We start from the raw sequence: 19,985 nt of genomic DNA, 5'->3' as shown, positions 1-19,985 counted from the left end.
CTTATTACCATTTCCATATTTTTCTAACATGTCTCTACAAGCTGATTCTGGGTCAGTTAGCCTGAAGGATACTGAACCTTTTCTGGCCAGTGTCATACTCAGCATAAGCTTCATTGCAACTATACAAGAGTGTTATCAGCAATCATTTTTATGGATCTATTATAATCAGATAACATTACACTTGGCCACAAGACATGCATGACACAGCACACAACAACAGGAATATTTTCTTTTCCTCCATCTAACCTTTGCATAAGACATCTCCCCATCCACTCTAGTGTTCCAAAGGCATGCTCCATAGCCATCTTAGGAGCCCATATAATAGTCAAATCTTTCTTTATTCTGTCCAGTGCTTGGGGTAGGACTTTGTGAGCCAGAGAAACAAACAGGCTGGCCCCCCTGAGAATCTCTATCAGTAATGCAACCACCTTAATGCCAAAAGGCCAGTCCAAGAAAATTATCCCTGCTTTCAGCTTATCACAAATTCTTCCATTTCTAAATGTGCAAGCAAAAAGGCCTTTTTTTAACAATCATTAATGTTCATAAATTGTTCATAGTGATCCGCCACTGCTTACGTCACCATGGAGAAGTACTTCTTTTGGTTTATGTACTCAGGGGCAAAGTGGGAGGGAGGTGTAGGAGGAAGAAGGCAGTAAACAGGTAGCAATCAGTATATAGTGCTTCTCACCCAGGCAACATACACTAAATTTAGTGACTTTAACCTGGGTCAGAACAACTGAAATCGGGTGAGTTTCACTATAGAGCATGTGCTGCCTGAAAAATAAACTCAGGCATAGAGCATGCAATGGATACATAGGAAAAGCCACTGAAGGTATGAAATTTTCATTCTACCACCTATGGTAGAGGAGCAGGTGTTTCTGAACAGTTGAACACTTAAATTTTAAAACCAAATTTATTTGAAATTATTACTGTTACAGTTACCGTTATCCATTACTCTAACTTGTTAATCAGGACCAACCCCTTCCTAAATGGCGACATCTTTCCAAAATGGCAACACTCTACAGGTAAGCTGCACTATACAGTGCCTCATGACTGAAGGCACCCAGCACTATATAATGCATCTTACCTGGGCACAAATCACTATATAGCTAGTAATTTCTGGGTAGTTTTCACTATATAGCTCATCATGTCTGTTCAGTGAGAATCCTAAAGTTAGGCGGCGGGGACTAACACCCTAAAACACAGGCAAAAGAAAAACCATGAATCAAAATATAAAATGCTCAATACCAACTGATTGCCCACAGACTAATTGCAATCTAAATTTGTAAGCTTCCAGACAGAAGTCGCCACCCACTTCTTCCCTTATCACACAATATCACATTATGTGGTTTGTCTCATCTGAAAAGCTAGAGATACTGTTGGTTGACTCGCTCAATCTGATCCCACCACTCAGTGCTCTTTGTATTGACCTTAAAACATTGCTCCACCAACCAGTCAGCTTCTCTGGTGATTTGTGTGGCAACTATGTTTTTTGCAGTGAGATGGAAAAGGAGCACATATCACAGTAGATTATAGGAGGGAAAAGAGGGGTTTGTAGGAATATGTCCAAGCTCTTGCAACTCCTTAGAAAAATGAGGTATCAAGGACAGTGGCACCAAAATACTCAGCAAAAACCAAGCTAGGTGATGCACTGGATGAAGGTGGGGTGAAGATGAAGAGCTGGGAAGGGAGAAACAGGTGTCTATCACCAGTGACAAACATCTTTTATTAATACAACCTGATGCTGTGAGGTCACATGGCACAGGCAGAGGTAGTCAAATGTGAATGCACTCTACCACAATAGTTACATTGGAAGCAATAAATTTGTGGGATTCAGGAGTGTGTAAACAGGTTATTTATCAATTTAAGCTCATGACCATATGGTATAAAGGCTAAATCTCATCACCAATGCCAACCTATTACCCAACTTTCATTCAGTGTTAGGAATTTACATTTAGATATATAATTCATGATTAATCATATCAAGATTCCAGAATGCCTAGCAATCAAAGTTAATCATATTAGGTACGCAAATACTGCTGTTATATTGGCTGTCCATAGGGACAAGTAGGATCAGTAGATGCAGATTTGGCGTGGTTAGTGGCATTTCATATTCACTGTCGGTGCCAAATTCTGTACATAAAGTGGTTTGACTTTGCACAAAATGTCATTCTCACAGAGCTCTGACCTTCTTCCTATCATTTGTTATACTCACAAGTGGAACTGCATGCTTTTTGGCTATGTCACCAGCTGAACAAAACCATCCCAGCATCGAATGCTCTCAAACTCCTCACTAATAAAGGTTGTGTGTGTTGGGGTACAGTCACAGAAGACCCCTTGGGATTGCTCTCCAGATTGCTGACTATGCCACTGACACCCAACTTCTTGCTCTCTCAGGCTCCCCACCACTCTGTCCCTCTGGGCCAGATCCTATGGTCTCTCCCAGACAAAGTGTGGAGTTGGTATTACCATCCCCCTTCAGAGCAATGCAGACACTGATCCACTTTAGCTCTGGTAAGATGCAGTTCTAGGGCAAGGCGGCCAGGAAACCACCTCCCCAAAAGGATCCAAACCCCAAATAAATCCATTTCTCTCTGTAAAAGATTTACACAGAGAGGCTTCATAAATTAGCACTCTTTACCAATGAAGGAGAGAAAAGCACAATAGTTGCTCCTCCCAGGCAGCAATTGTTTACACTGGGCCCAATAGCAAAACAAAAAATGTTTTTATTAAGTACACACAGTAGGATTTAAGGGGTTGCAAGTGGGAACAGACAGATCAAAGTAAGTTACTAAATAAAAAGAAAAGAAAATGCATAGCTAATTCTAATGCACTATAAACTTATCACATGCAGATTCTCCCCTTAAATAGCTGTTCTCATGTCAGGCAGTTAGAAAAGCCAGATAAAGACAAAACACCGATAGTTTCCCCTTGCTTAAATAGACTCTGCCCCAAGGTGTGAATCTATTGTTTGGCATCCTCACTTCCCATGGTAAAACACCAGATCAAAATGGAAGCCAACACCAAATGGTTAGGTCACATGTCTTCCTAGGACCAATCACTGTACAGATGTACAGGACAAACAGGGGTGTTTACAAGTCATGGAGTTCTATAACCAACCACTTAAGATTCCCAGGATACCAGTAATTGCTCTCACCAGCACATTTAAAACTATAAACGGACTTACACATCATATTTCTAACTTCATCTACAAGAATGATACAAGCACCAAAATGAGATATACAGATCCATTAGACTGTAACATTAAAATTGATAAGTTACATGAGGTCTTTTATCTACAACATCTCTGAATTCTGCATATATCTATTCATGACCCAAATTTCATAAAGCACGAGGGGGGTAACTGACACAGTATGTATATCCTGACCTGACCCAGCACCACCCCATAGATTCCCAAAGACTGAGCCATAGCTGGGAGCTCTGTTCCATGGTGCCAGGTGTGATACCATCACATGGGCTCAGTCTGGCTTGCACAATGGTCCCTAGTATACTGTGTGTGTGATGTACTTGAAGGTTATAGCATTTGCGGACACTGATCAGAGATAGTGCCCAATTTCCTTCCGTATCTGGTGAAACGCATATTCTGATTTACCATGGTGGCTGGATTCCACTTTTGAATTCGTAACTTTTTAGAAGTAAAGAACCTCCCTATAATATTTATTGAAAGATAGAAACAGAGACTTTTTTTCTACAATTGAATCAGAAGTTCCTGTAAAACTCATGAACCTGTATTGTATATTCTTTTCAAGTCAACTTTTTATCTCACAGCTACTAATGCCAGTAAGGCCAACTCCTTACTTTGCCTGACTTTATATAGTAAGATCACTATTGCTAGATACTAGATGCATTTCATACACACATCAAAGTCAAACCAAAATAAATCTCAGTCACCACAGATTTCACATATTCCCTTAACTCCATCTCTTAACCATCCTTTGCTACATTTTGAAAGTGCTCCAGAAGCCTAAAAGATTCTCTACATACTATGCCACTCTTGGTGATGAGTCACAAAGTTTCACAAATGCGTCTGCTTTGGTTTTCAAGACAGTTCTGCCCTGATATCTTGGGCGGATGCACTGTCTGAGGTCTTAATTCCAGCTATTTTGCACACACACAAAAAAAAAATTAGTGTTCAGGAATATCACATCATCATGCTAAAGTAAGTTCCTGCTCCTGCAAGCCACACTTTATTTTGAGCCAATTGACTTAATTTATTGTTGAGGAGAAAACAGTATACAATTTCTCATCTGGAATATCTCCCCATCAATGCAGTACTCACCCTGGTGTAACAGCAGGTGGGATAACCAGTATTAGCTTAAACTGTGCTTCATGGAGAGCGTCAGATAGGTGAGTAAGCAGATGAATCAGCTCCCTGTAATACAAACACATTGTTAGGGTAGAGGCAGTAGATGTGGCATGACATTCCCATGAGTAATTGTAAAACTAGAAGTAAAAACATGCAACACCCTCTCTGGAAGTTATTGTAGCTGGTGACACATGCTCTACAGATTTGTCTAGGCGTGCTCGCTTCAAGTATCATTAAGTATACACCCCAGCTTGAGGTACTCCAATACTGATAATAAGTTATCACAGTAGAGCCAAGATTTTGCCATTTTTAATTTTAGTTTTAAGTTTTGTATTTTTGTATGCAAATTCTCTCAGCCAAAATGTACAATTTGGAATTTCCCAGGGACAGCTCTTGAAATACAAAGACATTGGTGTGTGTATGTGTATTAACAATAGGTCTCATCACAAGGGGTTATCCCTTAAGCTCATGTTCAGTAAGAAGAGAGATAAGCCAAGCAAAGAACTGAATGCTATTCTGAAACAGACAGCTGTTGAACAGATTCAAGATTGTCACGTTAGTGGTGAATTTAAAGTTATGCGAACATGTGAAGATTCTTTCAGCAAGCAACCTCAAAGGGTCTTCTGAGGCCACAAGAAAACTTGAGTAGCTTTACTTTTTAAAATACATGCATGCACAAAAAAAATAAAATGTGTTTCAAAAGAATTTGCTACCCTGCCCTAGAATTATCTTTTATTTGTGATACAATTTAAAGGTTTCCACGTCTCATAAATGAATCCTTAGGATGTCATGTGAAAAATCAAATCAAATCAAATCAGCAGATACACCCTTCAGCCTGGTCTACACTATATCGTTAGATCAACATAAGCAACCTCATTATGTCGGAGTACACACTACAATCTTGCTCCTGCCAGTGTAAGTCCTCTACTACACTGACACAACCGTATCTCCACAAGAGACATAGTGCTTATGTTAAAACAAAAAGCAGTCAAGTAGCACTTTAAAGACTAGCAAAATAGTTTATTAAGTGAGCTTTCGTGGGACAGACCCACTTTTTCAGACCATAGCCAGACCAGAACAGACTCAATATTTAAGGCACAGAGAACCAAAAACAGTAAGCAAGGAGGACAAATCAGAAAAAGATAATCAAGGTGAGCAAATCAGAGAGTGCAGAGGTGGTGGGGAAGGTCAAGAATTAGATTGAGCCAAGTATGCAGGCGAGCCCCTATAGTGAGTTTGAGTCACTAGATTCAGCCATCAGATTCAGTACACAGCTTCCTTTTATTATACCTTGAAGCAACATAAGGGTTTCCTTGTGTCAGGAAAATGGGACGTGTCTAGAATGGGATTTTTTCTCAGGAAACCAAACAGAAAAGAGACCATATCACCAAATCAAGTGAGTGAATATTGAAGAGAATGAACTAAGATGAGCCAGAAAGATAGGATGTACCAGGATTAGGGTTGCTCCTCAATAAACCTCACAGAAGAGACCAAACAGAAAAATTTGTAGTAGTGCTCTATTTTGGCAGAGATAAATCAATGCTTAAGGTTTCAAAACTAGCAGAAAAGATTATTGGAAACCAAACTGACTAATTTTTTTTGATAAAACATAGCAAGGGATAAGTGTTTATAGGGATAAAAAATACACTTGATGGCATTACCATTTTAAAAAATTTACTAAAACATTAAAATGGAGAAATTTCAACAATCCTTCTTTAAGAAATTTGAAATAGAAACTAACTTAATAAAATAACTATTTTTGAAAAATGCAATCATTTATACATAAAGTATGCACATTTCCCTTTTGTTTTCCAAAAAGAAATCATCTTAATTAAGGACCCAAGCACTACCAGGTAAATCTGTAATATAGGTTGACTTAAGTTTGCAATGCAGAAGTATGCTTACAAACCCTGTTCTTGAAAGCTGCCATCAGTGATATAGTGAAGACAAATCAGCACAGAAGCAGAAAGAGAAGTTACTCACCGTAGTAACGATGGTTCTTCGAGATGTGTCCCTGTGGGTGCTCCACGATAGGTGTCAGGCTCGCCCCAGTGCTGCAGATCGGAAACTTTCCAGCAGTTTTTGCCGGTGCGCGCATGTGCCGGCGCGCGCCGGTCCCTTGCGCACCCCTGGCCATGTGTGCGATCCGGTCCCCGCCAGTTCCTTGACCAACCACCTCGGATGCTCCTGAAAAACGCTAAACAGAGATCCGAAGCGGGGAGGATGGGCGGGTGGTGGAGCACCCACAGGGACACATCTCAAAGAACCATCGTTACTACGGTGAGTAACCTTTCTTTCTTCTTCGAGTGTCCCCATGGGTGCTCCACATTAGGTGACTACCCAGCAGTAACCCAAGTAAGGAGGTGGGTAATCGGTTTATGTGCAGCTTGCCCCCGAAAGGACTGCTGTCCAGAGGTGGGTATCCTCTTGGAATACCCGGTGTAGGGCATAATGCTTGGCGAAGGTGTCATAGGATGACCAGGTCGCTGCTCTACAGATGTCTTTTAACGCGATGCCCTTGAAAAAGGCTGTTGATGCCGCCACCGCCCTGGTGGAGTGAGCCCTAGGCGGGGCCAGTAAAGGAGTCTTTCGAAGTTCGTAGCAAATTTTTATACAGGACACAATGTGCTTCGAGATTCTCTGTGAGGAGAGACCCTCTCCTTTTGACCTGGGAGCGAGAGAGACTAGGAGTCTGTCCGTTTTCCGGAAGGACTTAGTTCTGTCTATGTAGAAGGCCAACACCCTCCTCACATCCAGGAGATGTAGGCGTGCCTCCTTGCTGGAGCTGTGAGGCTTCAGGTAAAACGAGGGTGAAACTATAGGTTCGTTAAGGTGGAACTCTGAAGAAACTTTCAGAACAAAGGCTGGGTGCAGCCGTAAGGTTACCGCCTCCTTTGAGAATACTGTGCAGGGCGGCGTTGCCATGACCGCTGCGAGCTCACTCACCCTGAGAGCTGACGTGATTGCAAGAAGCAAGGTTGTTTTTATCGTAAGGAGACATAGGGGAACACTGGCTAAGGGTTCAAAGGGTGGGCCCATTAGCGCGCTGAACACTAGGTCCAAGTTCCACGATGGTGGAAGCGGTTTCCGAGGGGGGTACAGGTTTACCAGCCCCTTCAGGAACCTGGTAACAATAGGATGGGCAAACACTGTGGGCCCTTCCTCTTCATGCCGAAAAGCCGATATAGCGGCGAGGTGGACCTTCAGCGAGGATAGGGACAGCCCGCCTCTTTTGAGGTCCAGTAAGTATTCTAGTATTACGGGTATAGGCACATCAAGGAGAGCTAATTGCTTGGCAGAACACCATGCAGTGAATCGAGTCCATTTCTGCTTGTAAGTCTTCCTGGTGGAGGTCCTTCGGCTACTCTCCAGGACTTGTTGTACTCCCTCCGTACATGTACTCTCTAGTGAGCTGAGCCATGCATTAACCATGCTTGTAGGCACAGGCCTTGAGGGTGTGGATGCACTATGGACCCCTGAGCCTGCGTGAGCAGGTCTGGCACCACCGGGAGGGGAAGCGGTGGGCGGTCTGACATGCGCAGAAGCAAGGGGAACCATTGCTGTCGATCCCACGTTGGGACTATCAGGATCATGTGGGCTCTCTCCCTCCTGGCTTTCTGCAAGACCTCGTGGATGAGCACTGTGGGGGGAAACGCATAAAGCAGGGGGCCCTTACACGAAATCGCGAATGCGTCCCCCAAGGACCCCCGCCCCGTCCTGCCCTGGAGCAGTAGTGGGGGCACTTCTTGTTGTGCTGGGTGACAATCAGGTCTATCTGGGGAAACCCCCATGTATGAAAGATCGGCCGTAGCAGATCGGAGCGGATCTGCCATTCGTGCGTGAGTGCAAAGCACCTGCTCAGCTGGTCTGCCTTCACGTTGTGAGCTCCTGGTAAGTACGAGGCCTTCAACGTTACATTGTTGGCGATGTACCAGTTCCACAGCCGGACTGCTTCCACACATAGGGCATGGGATCGAGCTCCTCCTTGTCGATTTATATAAAACATGGTGGAGGTATTGTCTGTATTGATCCCGACTACTTTGCCTTGTATGTGGTCTCGAAAGTGTTTGCAGGCGTTGAACACTGCTCTGAGCTCCAGTATATTTATATGCAGTGACTGTTCCGTAGGGGCCCACAGTCCTTGCGTTACCTTGTCGCCGATGTGGGCTCCCCACCCTATGTGGGAAGCGTCGGTAGTAAGAAAAATAGAGATTTGTGGTTGGTGAAAGGGTACCCCTGTTAGCATGTTCTTGGGGTTTATCCACCATTGCAGGGATCTGCACACCTCTATCGTGGGCGACACCACCCTGTGGACAGTGTGGGACGCCGGCTTGTAGACGCTTGCCAGCCAATGTTGCAGGCTGCGCATATGCAATCTGGCGTTCTGTACCACAAACGTTGCCACTGCCATGTGGCTTAGCAGCTGCAAGCACGTTAAGACCGGCACCGTGGGGCTGTATGTAATGACTTGCACCAGGGAACTGATGGCGCAAAAGCGAGTGTCGGGTAGATAGACCCTTGCTGTAATAGAGTTTATACGTGCCCCTATGAACTCTATGTCTTGTGTGGGGTCGGTCTTTGACTTCACGAGGTTGATGACCAGGCCCAGCGAAGAAAATGTGTTTGCTGTTACGCGTATCATGCGTAGTACCTCTGCCTTCGAGGCCTCTTTCAGTAGGCAGTCGTCCAGATATGGGAATATAAATACCCCTTGTCTGTGCAGGTAGGCTGACACCACTGCCAGGGTTTTGGTAAAGACTCTGGGGGCCGAGGAGAGGCCGAACGGCAGGACCTTGTATTGGAAATGTTCTTTGCCGACCATAAAACGGAGAAAGTGTCTGTGTGCCGGGTGGATCGTTATATGAAAATACGCGTCTTGTAAGTCAAGGGCTGCAAACCAATCTCCATCATCCAGTGCCGTGAGTATAGAGGCGACTGTGATCATCGAAAAACGCTGTTTGCGCAAGTACCGGTTGAGGCCTCGAAGATCTAAGATGGGCCTCCAGCCTCCTGTTTTCTTCTCTGTGAGGAAGTATCGTGAATAAAACCCTTTCCCCTGGAGTCGCTCCGGTACTCTTTCCACCGCCCCTATGAACATAAGATGGTCCACCTCCTGCTTGAGTTTCACCTCGTGGGAAGCATCCCTGAGATGAGGCCTGGGCAGAGGTTTTGGCGGTTGGAGCGACTGGAAGGGGATCGCGTAACCCGTGGCTATGATCTCCAGTACCCATTTGTCTGTTGTGATCTTTTGCCATTGTGAGTGGAACGGTCGGAGGCGATGATGGAACATTATTTGGGGCTGGCATTGCGCGATGGTAGTAATAGTGCAGCCTTCGACCTGTCTGTCAAACTTGTTGCCTTTGGGCCTGCCCCGAGGATGCACGGCTTTGTTGGGAAGGTCGCCTAGGAGTTCTATACTGTTGCTGCTGTTGATGTCGCCCTTGGTCGTAGCCCCGTTGGTACTGAGCATGCTGAGGTTGGTATAGGTATCGCCTTTGTTGAGGGTAATACTTTTTCTTTCTGTATGGAGGGGTATAAATACCCAGGGTTCTGAGTGTAGCTCTTGAGTCCTTACTGGAGTGAAAGACCAAATCAGTTGACTCTGCAAACAACTTCTGCATGTCGAAGGGGAGATCAACAATTTTTGCCTGCAGATCCCTCGGGATACCTGATGTCTGCAGCCAGGATTCCCTGCGCATGACCACTGCAGTAGCCGTTGAGCGTGCCGCCGTGTCCGCTACGTCCAGGACGATCTGGACTCCCGTCCTCGAAGCTGCATAGACCTCTTGCACAATGGCCTTCAGCACCGGCTTCTTATCTTCCAGAAGCGAATCCATGAGAGAAGTAAGCCTGGAGTAATTGTCAAAATTATGGTTCGCTAGATGAGCTGCATAATTTGCCATTCTCAACAGCAGGGTGGAGGAGGAGTATACCTTTCTGCCGAATAGCTCTAGCTTCTTGGCATCTCTGTCTGTGCCCCCCGCTTTATACTGGGAAGTCTTTGATCTCTGCTGAGACGATTCTACCACCAGTGAATTTGGTTGTGGGTGACTAAACAGGAACTCCATGCCCTTCGCCAGGACGAAGTATTTCTTATCCGCTCTCTTGTCTATAGGTGGAGCGGAAGCCGGGGTCTGCCATATGGTGGTGGCCGACTCCATGATTGCTTCGTCGAGCGGGATAGCGATTTTAGATGAGGCCGGAGGTCTCAGGTTTTTGAGGAGCTTGTGGTGCTTCTCCTGCACCTCTGCTGTTTGGATGCCTTGCGTGAAAGCCACCCTTTTAAACAGCTCCTGAAACTGTTTGAGGTCGTCCGGGGGAGCAACATCCCCGGGAGCCGTAGCCTTGTCGGGAGAGGACAAGGAGGAACCACTAGGGTAAGCCTCCTTCGAACTCTCAGGGTCCTGCTGTCTGTGGTACACCCTCTCGCTAGAGGCTTGCGAGGGAAAATTTTGGGGTTCCAAAATCAACTCCCCCTGAGACAACTGTGTTTCCGTCCCCGTCCATGAGTGCCCACGGGGATATTGGACAGCTGGGGGGGGACCTGCCCCTGGGTGTATGCCTGTCGTGTCTATGCCCAGCATGGTAAGGGCAACCATGGCAGCACGGGCACGGTTCCTGGGATGGAGACCTGGACCACTCTCGAGGTGCATACCCCCTACGTCTGGGAGAGCGAGATCTTCTCGATGACTGAGACAATGGTGAAACTGGTTTGTGATAGTACTCCAGGGGGTCAAATCCCAGAAAAGGCGAAGGTGGCCCGAGCCATGGTGACGCTGGTTGGAGGAACGGAGAAGGAGGCTCTGGGTAGGCTGGGGGAGACCCATGTCTTCTGGTTGGTGTGTGCAGCATAAGGGGAGGGCTTGTTGAAAACAGCCCTGCAGCCCTGTCCAGGGAAGGGCTGGGGTTCCAGGGTATTGCTGCTGCCTTTCCCCTCCCCTGCGGGGCTGGCACTGCCCCCTCCTGTGCCGGGGATCTCGGCCCCGCTGTCGGCACCGTGCTCAGCACACTTAGCTGCAGTGCCGCGCGGATAGCCTCCTCCGGTGCCTGCAGGCTGCGTGCCTGTTGGCCCTGCACCGTTGATGCCGTGGGGATCTGTGCCGCTTGCGGCGGTGCTGCCGGTTCCAGCGCTTGCCTGGCCGCTGCTCTGAAGGCTGTGCGTGCCGGCTGTTTAGTAATCGGAGGCTCAGCCTCTGCCACGTGCGCTGCCGCGCTGCCACCTGTTTGTGACTGTGGCTGGGGGCTGTGTGCTACGCCCGTCCCGCTCGCTGTGGCAGCCAGCAGGGATCAGGCTGGAGAGAGCTTCCTCCGTTTCTGCACCGAGGGCATGAGGGACGCTGCCTTCCTTTTATGGAGCCCTGTGGGTCCCTTCGATTGAGGCCTCTCCGGCACGTCTGGCTGGAGGGCCTTATCAAACAACAGCATTTTCAGCCGCATTTCTCTGCCCTTTCTGGCTCTGGCTGTGAGCTTTGCACAAAAGGAACACTTCTGGGTAACGTGTGATTTCCCCAGGCACATAATGCATTGACTATGCCCATCAGAGGCCGGCATAGCTTCGCGGCAGGACTCACACTTTTTGAATCCTGAAGAGGACATCGTGGTGAGTCTTTTGAGCTGTTAATAGGGTACTTAGCACTGTCTCTGTGCCTGTTCCCCTCTCATGGACCCCAGCCTGCCGCAGCAGGAGGCCTACTGGCCTTCACGTCCTCACGTTGTCTCCACTCCTCCCTCTCTTTTACTAAAGCTTTCTACATATATTATTTTTATTATTTTTTTTTTTGCAAGAAAAGAAACCAACAATCTAACTAAAAACTCTAACTATGCTGACTCTGGCCGCAGCCTGAGCGGATTCCGTCTGCAGCCGATGGCAGTTAAGAAGGAACTGGCGGGGACTGGATCGCGCACGTGGCCGGGGGCGCGCAAGGGAGCGGCGCGCGCAAGTGCATGCACGGTCCGGCAGAAACTGCTGGAAAGTTTCTGATCTGCGGCGCCGGGGCGAGCCCGACACCTATCGTGGAGCACCCACGGGGACACTCAAGGAAGAACTGTTATTTCACAGCTACATTCTTTCATTCTTATGTTCCCTCACAAAACACTGGGAGCAAAGACCACCTGGCCATGCATGCACTGTCAAAGAATCTTCAAATATTAATGTTGCAATTTTCTTAGTATTGAGTGAAGTTGATGATTTGCCAGTAAACTACACAGTGACAAAGTGCAGAAATTAAGTTTAATGACTTTTAGCAGCTCAAGTGAAGTCCTTTATTACTTTCATTTCACAAATTAAATACCGTTCCTTTGTGTGTACTCCTTAAGTCATCTGATTCATCAGAACGAAGTCAACTTCCCTATTTAGCCATAGTCAAAGTGGAAATACACAGATGAGCTGAACAGAGAATTTAAAGTCTCTGTGGGTACTTCACAAACGTATGGTGAACAAGTCAGAGCAACGAGTAAATTCCCAAACACAATACAGTAAACTCTTTCATATCCAGCAGACCCAGGACTGAGAGGTTACCGGACAGTACAATACACTCTGGGCTGGGCAGGGTGCCACGCCATGCGGGGAGCTGCTTTGGGCAGCTTGCGAATGGCTGCACCTCACTGTGCCATGAGCCGCTCTGCGCAGGATGGGGAACCACTTTGGGTGGTTCGCACATGGCTGCCCTGCAATGAGCTGCTATGGATGGCGTGTGCATGGCTGCACAGGGAGCCACTCTGGGCAGGGTGCAGCTCTGGGTGGCTCACACGTGGCTGTGTAATGTGGGGAGCTGCTCTGGGCAGCAGGCACTATGTGGAAGAGCAGAGGAGCCTCTGGCAGCACACACACAGAATGGAGTTCCAATTAATTGAAAAGTCCAGTTGTTTGAATATCAATTAAAACAGAGTTTACTATACAAGGCTAAAATGCAGACTTCTAGCAACTGGCATGAAGATTTTGGTTTGAGAGAAAAATAGTTATCACCAGAATCAAACCTAAATTGCATTGGTGCAAGAAGCACTCCAATGGGGCCTGTTCACTCATTTTGCTTATGCTGATCAAAAAAAAAAAACAAAAAACCTTACAATTTGAAGAATAGGAAGCACGAGAATTAGCAACAATCATCCTAAACCATTCACTTCTCTAACACAGACTAATTTGTGTAATGTTATCTTTTTCAGCTACGTAACAGAACTGATTATTTACCTGGAGATTTTCTTTTAAGTCATTCATCCTCTATACACTTGAGATTTTGGCACCTTATAGACTAACAGATACTTTTCAGCATAAGATTTCGTGGGCAAAGAACCGCTTCATCAGATGCAATGTACATGTACAATATGAACTTATGCTTCAAAATATCTGTTACTCTGCAGGGTGCCACAGGACTTCTCATTGCTTTTGTGGATACAGAGTAACACGGCTATCCCTCCAATACTTGTTGTTGCACAGTTACATGCGGGATGAAAATCTGAGCACTTTTTCAGGCAACATGGCTGAAAGCTCCTTTGGAGTTCACCAATAACTCTGCAAACTCAGTTTTGGCCAAAGTTGCAAAGCAGAGATGTATACTTCACTCCCAAGAGCCTCACACATGACTTCTGCAGCAGCCCCATCTGTCTGGAGTTTACCTGAAACCTAGTTGCCTCTGGGCAAAGGACTGCACTGAACTACCAGGGAAACATTCTACTTCTCATTATCTTACATTTGCTCCCTCTCCTGTCCAGAGGGAAACACTACATTGCAAATAATCACGAATGTCTGTTTTCCTCATTTGCCATATTCACAGCCTCCTTTCTCATCCAGGAAGAGTAAAAGCAGCTTTTCCCATCACCTGGTGTATGCATTCCAGTTTTAGAGCACCACTATCTAGTCAAGTAACTTACTGACTTAAATGCAGCATGAGAACTCCTGCTCCAAGCTGTAGGATCTCTTTCCATAAAAAGGAATACAAGAGTGATGGTACTACAGCTGATTTCTTTACCCCACCACATCTTCACCACACAAGTCATAAGCTTCAATCTTTTATATTCCTACCAACCAAAACATCTCACTCTCCCAGAGGTAGAAACAGTACCTAAAAAGTTACTTGAGTAAAAGTGCGTCTGTTTTCACTTCTGGGTACTTGAGTACAATAAAGATGTGATGTGTGCGTATTTATACACACATGTACTTTTACTCAAGTAAATTTCCAGAGGGACATCAGTGACTTGTACTTAAGTGCATCCCCCAACCACCAGAAGCAGTGGTACTTTTATTCAAGTAACTTTGGGGTTACTTTTCCCACCTCTGCAATCTCCAGTACCTGCTTTATCCTCTTCAAACACCTGGTAAGACAACCGGACTTTGCAGCATATCAGGTAGGTTACAGCTGACAAGTTTTGAACCAAATAAACTGCTGGAGAACAAGAGAGGGGGGGATGATAAGGCAAACAAATGCAAAAGCCAAAGGATTCCCACAGAGAACATCTTGGTGTCTGTCTCAGAGGGGCTGAGACTCTAGAAACAGTGTTAGAAAACACACTGATTTTAAAAAAATGTTTCTGATTAAAAAAAAACAAGAAAGCACTAAAATTCTCATTGAAAAATAACAGATATAATTAAATCTCACCACAAACATGCTACACCTACACTTAGTCTCAAAAAAAATCAATTAGTAGCTTTAGTCTGCCTATCCTAACTACTAGTTCTTGCTACCTGAAAGTTTTGGGTTTTCAAATTTCTGCTTGTCAGCAAACTAAAGTAATGTGCAAAGAAAGACAGAAGCTGGATAGGATTGTTTTTGTTCTGTGCTTATGGAGTGGTGGACCTGGACGGAGTACAGCAGTGGAGTTAGTTAAGACATTGTCTTAAAAAAAGAGACAATATATAGAAAAGGATGGAAGCAGCATAAAAAGCAACTACAGAATAGAGTGGACTGGAAAGAGAAAGGGAAGACATTACTCAGCATACACAGCTTCCTGCATTCCCCCCACACTTCTGCCACAGAAAAAAGTCCTGGCTTCTGGGCATGAGAGAAACCTTATCTGGAAATATTTTAAAGAAATTTGTTCCCTGGCTAGTAATGGAAAATGTGTCACTTGCAAGCAGTGGAAGATGATCAAGGTCTAGTTGCAAGAATGACACATCATAAGGAAAACTGCTTATTGGGAGAAAATAATATGGACAAAGATGTGGATATGTCTGAAGAACAATGTGCCTCAACTGGTCAGTAATTCACTTTACAAAGCATCGTTCTTAAAGACTCTTTCTATACCTTATAGTTTAAGTGTGATTTAACAACTAAATTGCCAAATTGTTCGCTATGTTGCATGTTATCAGGAAAAAAAAAAGTTTAGATGAGCTAATCCTTATGACTTAATTACTTAACTAGGCTTAGAATCTATCGACCAAGTACACAGTACAAACGCTTCAGCAAGAGACATATAGAGTTACCAGCGGCCAATGAGTGTAATTTTCTTATTTTACATTACATAAGACATGACCATTACTTTGGAACGTTGTGGCCACAGACCATAATGGTGATGCCATAAATCTGTTCCTTATTTTAATTCAGCACAACTCAGCCTTCCCAAGGAAACCCCATTCTGCACTTGTTTTTACAAAAAACAGAAGTGGCAGTGAGTTCAATGGGGCTTAATCCAAGATTAACTGTGCACTAAGTATAGTCAACCTTCACTTCTTTTGATAATTTAAAATCAGACCTTATCCCTTGCTGAAAAAAATTTAAATGATTAACTGAATAACAGAGTGAAAAGAACAACTATTCAAAATCATTTTTGAATTTTGCTTCTGAATCCCATATAAGTGTAAAAGACAGTTGTCTGTCTGCTTCAATTTCAGAGTCATCCATGGGTAATTTTACCAGCAGTGCTGCAACTCCACATATTTCAGATGACAAAGAATCAATAGCAAGCAAAAGATTTCAATAATCCAGTAAAACTACCTCCATGGATAAGTTTGTAGTAAGGACCAGCAAATACCAACAAGGCATCAAAGATGAAGATTGCTCAGTTCATTTATGCCACAAATTCTCCTTCTCACTCTATTAACAATGAACATCTTCCATGATATAGTTGAGTCCTTACCATCTATCTACACTCCACTTGGTAAAGCAGACTTTCGTGGAAGGTTGCAAAAAGAAAGGTTACTCACCGTAGTAACGGTGGTTCTTCGAGGTGTGTCCCCGTGGGTGCTCCACATTGAGTGTCGGGCTCGCCCGGCGCCGCAGATCGGATCTTCCAAGCAGTTTCTGCTGGACCGCGCATGCGCCAGTGCGCGCCGCTCCCTTGCGCGCTCCTGGCCACGTGCACGATCTGGTCCCCGCCAGTTCCTTGACCAACCGCCTCGGATGCTCCTGCAAAACACTAAACAGAGATCCGAAGCGGGGAGGATGGGTGGGTAGTGGAGCACCCACGGGGACACATCTCGAAGAACCACCGTTACTACGGTGAGTAACCTTTCTTTCTTCTTCAAGTGTCCCCATGGGTGCTCCACATTAGGTGACTACCCAGCAGTAACCCAAGATAGGACGTGGGTAATCGGATTATGTGCAGCTTGTCCTCGAGAGGACCGCTATCGAGAGACGGGTATCCTCTTGGAATACCCTGTGAAGGGCGTAATGTTTGGCGAAGGTGTCATAGGATGACCAGGTCGCCGCTCTGCAAATGTCTTTTAGCGCAACGCCCTTGAAAAAGGCTGTTGATGCCGCCACCGCCCTAGTGGAATGAGCCCTGGGCGTGGCCAGTAAAGGAGTCTTTTTGAGTTCGTAGCACATTTTTATGCAGGATACGATGTACTTAGAGATTCTCTGCGAAGAGAGACCTTCTCCTTTCGATTTGGGAGCGAGAGAGACTAGGAGTCTATCCGTTTTCCGGAAGGACTTGGTTCTGTCTATATAGAAGGCTAGCGCCCTCCTCACGTCCAGGAGGTGTAGGCGCGCCTCTTTGTTAGAGTTATGAGGCTTTGTATAAAACGAGGGTAAAACAATAGGTTCGTTAATGTGAAACTCAGAAGAAACTTTAGGAACAAAGGCTGGATGCAGCCGTATGGTTACCGCCTCCTTGGAAAAAACAGTGCAGGGTGGCGTTGCCATAACTGCCGCAAGCTCGCTCACCCTGCGAGCTGACGTGATTGCGAGAAGAAAGGTCGTCTTTATCGTAAGGAGGCAGAGGGAAACCGTGGCCAAAGGCTTGAACGGCGGTCCTGTTAGCGCATTAAGCACCAGGTCCAAGTTCCACGAAGGTGGAAGCGGTTTCCGAGGGGGGTATAGGTTTACCAACCCTTTGAGGAACCTGGTAACCATGGGATGGGCGAACACCATGTGCCCTTCCTCTTCGTGTCTGAACGCCGAAATGGCGGCAAGGTGGACCTATAACGAGGATAGTGAGAGTCCTCCTCTCTTGAGGTCCAGTAGATACTCTAATATTACAGGTATAGGCACCGAAAGGGGGGCTAGCTGTTTGGTAGAACACCATGCCGTGAAGCGAGTCCATTTCTGCTTGTAGGTCTTCCTGGTGGAAGTCCTCCTGCTACTTTCTAGGACTTGTTGCACTTCCTCCGTACATGTGCTCTCTAGGGAGCTGAGCCATGGATTAACCACGCTTGTAGTCGCAGGCCTTGGGGGTGCGGATGCACTATGGACCCCTGGGCTTGCGTGAGCAGATCTGGCGCCACCGGAAGGGGCATCGGTGGCCGGTCTGACATGAGCAGGAGTAGGGGGAACCATTGCTGTCGATCCCACGTTGGGACTATCAGGATCATTCGGGCTCCTTCCCTCCTGGCTTTCTGCAAGACTTTGTGGATCAGCACTGTGGGAGGAAAAGCGTAAAGCAGGGGGCCCCTCCAGGAGATCGCGAATGCGTCCCCCAGGGACCCCCGTCCCAGTCCTGCCCTGGAGCAGAATCGTGGGCACTTCTTGTTGTGTTGAGTGGCAAACAGGTCTATCTGGGGAAAACCCCATGCGTGGAAAATTGGTCGTAGCAGATCGGGACGGATCTGCCACTCGTGCGTGAGTGCGAAACGCCTGCTCAGCTGGTCTGCCTTCACATTGTGAGCGCCTGGTAAGTACGAGGCTTTCAAGATTATATCGTTGGCGATGCACCAGTTCCATAACAGGACTGCTTCTGCACATAAGGCACGGGACCGAGCTCCTCCTTGCCAATTTATATAAAACATGGTGGAGGTATTGTCTGTACTGATCCTGACTACTTTGCCTTGTATATGGTCTCGAAAGTGTCTGCAGGCATTGAACACTGCTCTGAGCTACAGTATTTTTATGTGCAGTGACTGCTCCGTGGAGGACCACAGCCCTTGAGTCACTTCTTCACCCATGTGTGCTCCCCACCCTATGAGGGAGGCATCTGTAGTAAGAAAAACCGATATTTGTGGTTGGTGGAAGGGTACCCCTGTTAGCAAGTTCTTGGGGTTTACCCACCATTGCAGGGATTTGCGCACCTCTGCTGTGGGCGACACCACCCTGTGAACGGTGTGTGCTGCCGGTTTTTATACGCTCACCAGCCAGTGCTGCATGCTGCGCATGTGTAACCTGGCGTTTTGTACTACGAACGTTGCTGCTGCCATGTGGCCCAGCAGCTGTAAGCACGTCAGAACCGGCACTGTAGGGCTGAAGGTGATGACTTGCACGAGGGAGCCAATGGCCCGAAAGCGAGTCTCTGGTAGATACACTCTCGCTGTAATAGAATTTATGCGTGCCCCTATGAACTCTATGTCCTGTGTGGGGTCTATCTTTGATTTTGCCAGATTGATAACCAGGCCGAGCGAAGAGAACGTGCCTGCTGTGACGCGTATCATGCGTAGTACCTCCTCCTTCGAGGCCCCTTTGAGTAGGCAGTCGTCCAGATACGGGAATATAAATACCCCCTGTCTGTGCAGGTAGGCTGACACCACTGCCAAGGTCTTGGTGAAGACTCTGGGGGCCGAGGAGAGGCCAAACGGTAGGACCTTGTATTGAAAATGTTCTTTGCCTACCGTGAACTGGAGGAATCGTCGGTGAGCCGGATGGATAGTTATGTGAAAATACGCATCTTGTAAGTCGAGGGTTGCGAACCAATCTCCATCGTCCAGTGCCGTAAGGATGGAGGCGATTGTGATCATCCGAAAGCATTGCTTGCGCAGGTACCGGTTGAGGCCTCGAAGATCTACGATGGGCCTCCAGCCTCCTGTCTTTTTCTCCATGAGGAAGTACCTCGAGTAGAACCCTTTCCCTTGCAGTTGCTCTGGCACTCTTTCCACTGCCCCTATGAGCATGAGATGGTCTACCTCCTGCTTGAGCCTCGCTACATGGGAGGCCTCCTGGAGGTGGGGCCTGGGTGGAGGTCGTGGCGGTGGGAGCGACTGGAAGGGGATGGCGTACCCCGTGGCTATGATCTCCAGCACCCATTTGTCTGTGGTGATCCTTTGCCACTGGTCGTAGAATGGTCGGAGGCGATGGTGGAATAACCGCTTCGGATGACCTTGTGCGATGGTACTGATGGCGCAGCCCTGGATCTGTGTGTCAAACTTGTGGCCTTTGGCCCTGCCCCGAGGACGCACGGCTCTGTTGGGAACTTCGCCTGGGAGTTCTGTACTGCTGGTGCTGTTGAAGTCGCCCTTGCTCGTAACCCCTGTGGTACTGGGGACGCTGTTGCTGGTACTGGTACCGTCTTTGTTGAGGGT

General features: G+C 46.7%; 1 protein-coding gene across 4 annotated transcripts in view; it reads right to left on the bottom strand.

Moving 5' to 3' along the window:
* Positions 1–19,985, bottom strand: part of CHID1 (chitinase domain containing 1) — a 241,715-nt gene that overhangs the window by 168,680 nt on the left and 53,050 nt on the right. For 3 of the 4 annotated variants that reach the window (XM_074995994.1, XM_074995993.1, XM_074995995.1), the window contains exon 8: positions 4,301–4,393. The exons of the other annotated variant lie outside the window; for it this stretch is intronic. In XM_074995994.1, coding sequence (XP_074852095.1) covers positions 4,301–4,393 — 93 coding nt within the window. The remainder of the gene's footprint in view (positions 1–4,300; positions 4,394–19,985) is intronic. 4 annotated transcript variants of the gene reach the window in all.

The sequence above is a fragment of the Carettochelys insculpta genome, chromosome 6 (assembly GCF_033958435.1).
Source record: "Carettochelys insculpta isolate YL-2023 chromosome 6, ASM3395843v1, whole genome shotgun sequence".
NCBI classification, from domain to species: domain Eukaryota; kingdom Metazoa; phylum Chordata; order Testudines; family Carettochelyidae; genus Carettochelys; species Carettochelys insculpta.
This window is presented reverse-complemented; position numbering and strand designations above follow the sequence as displayed.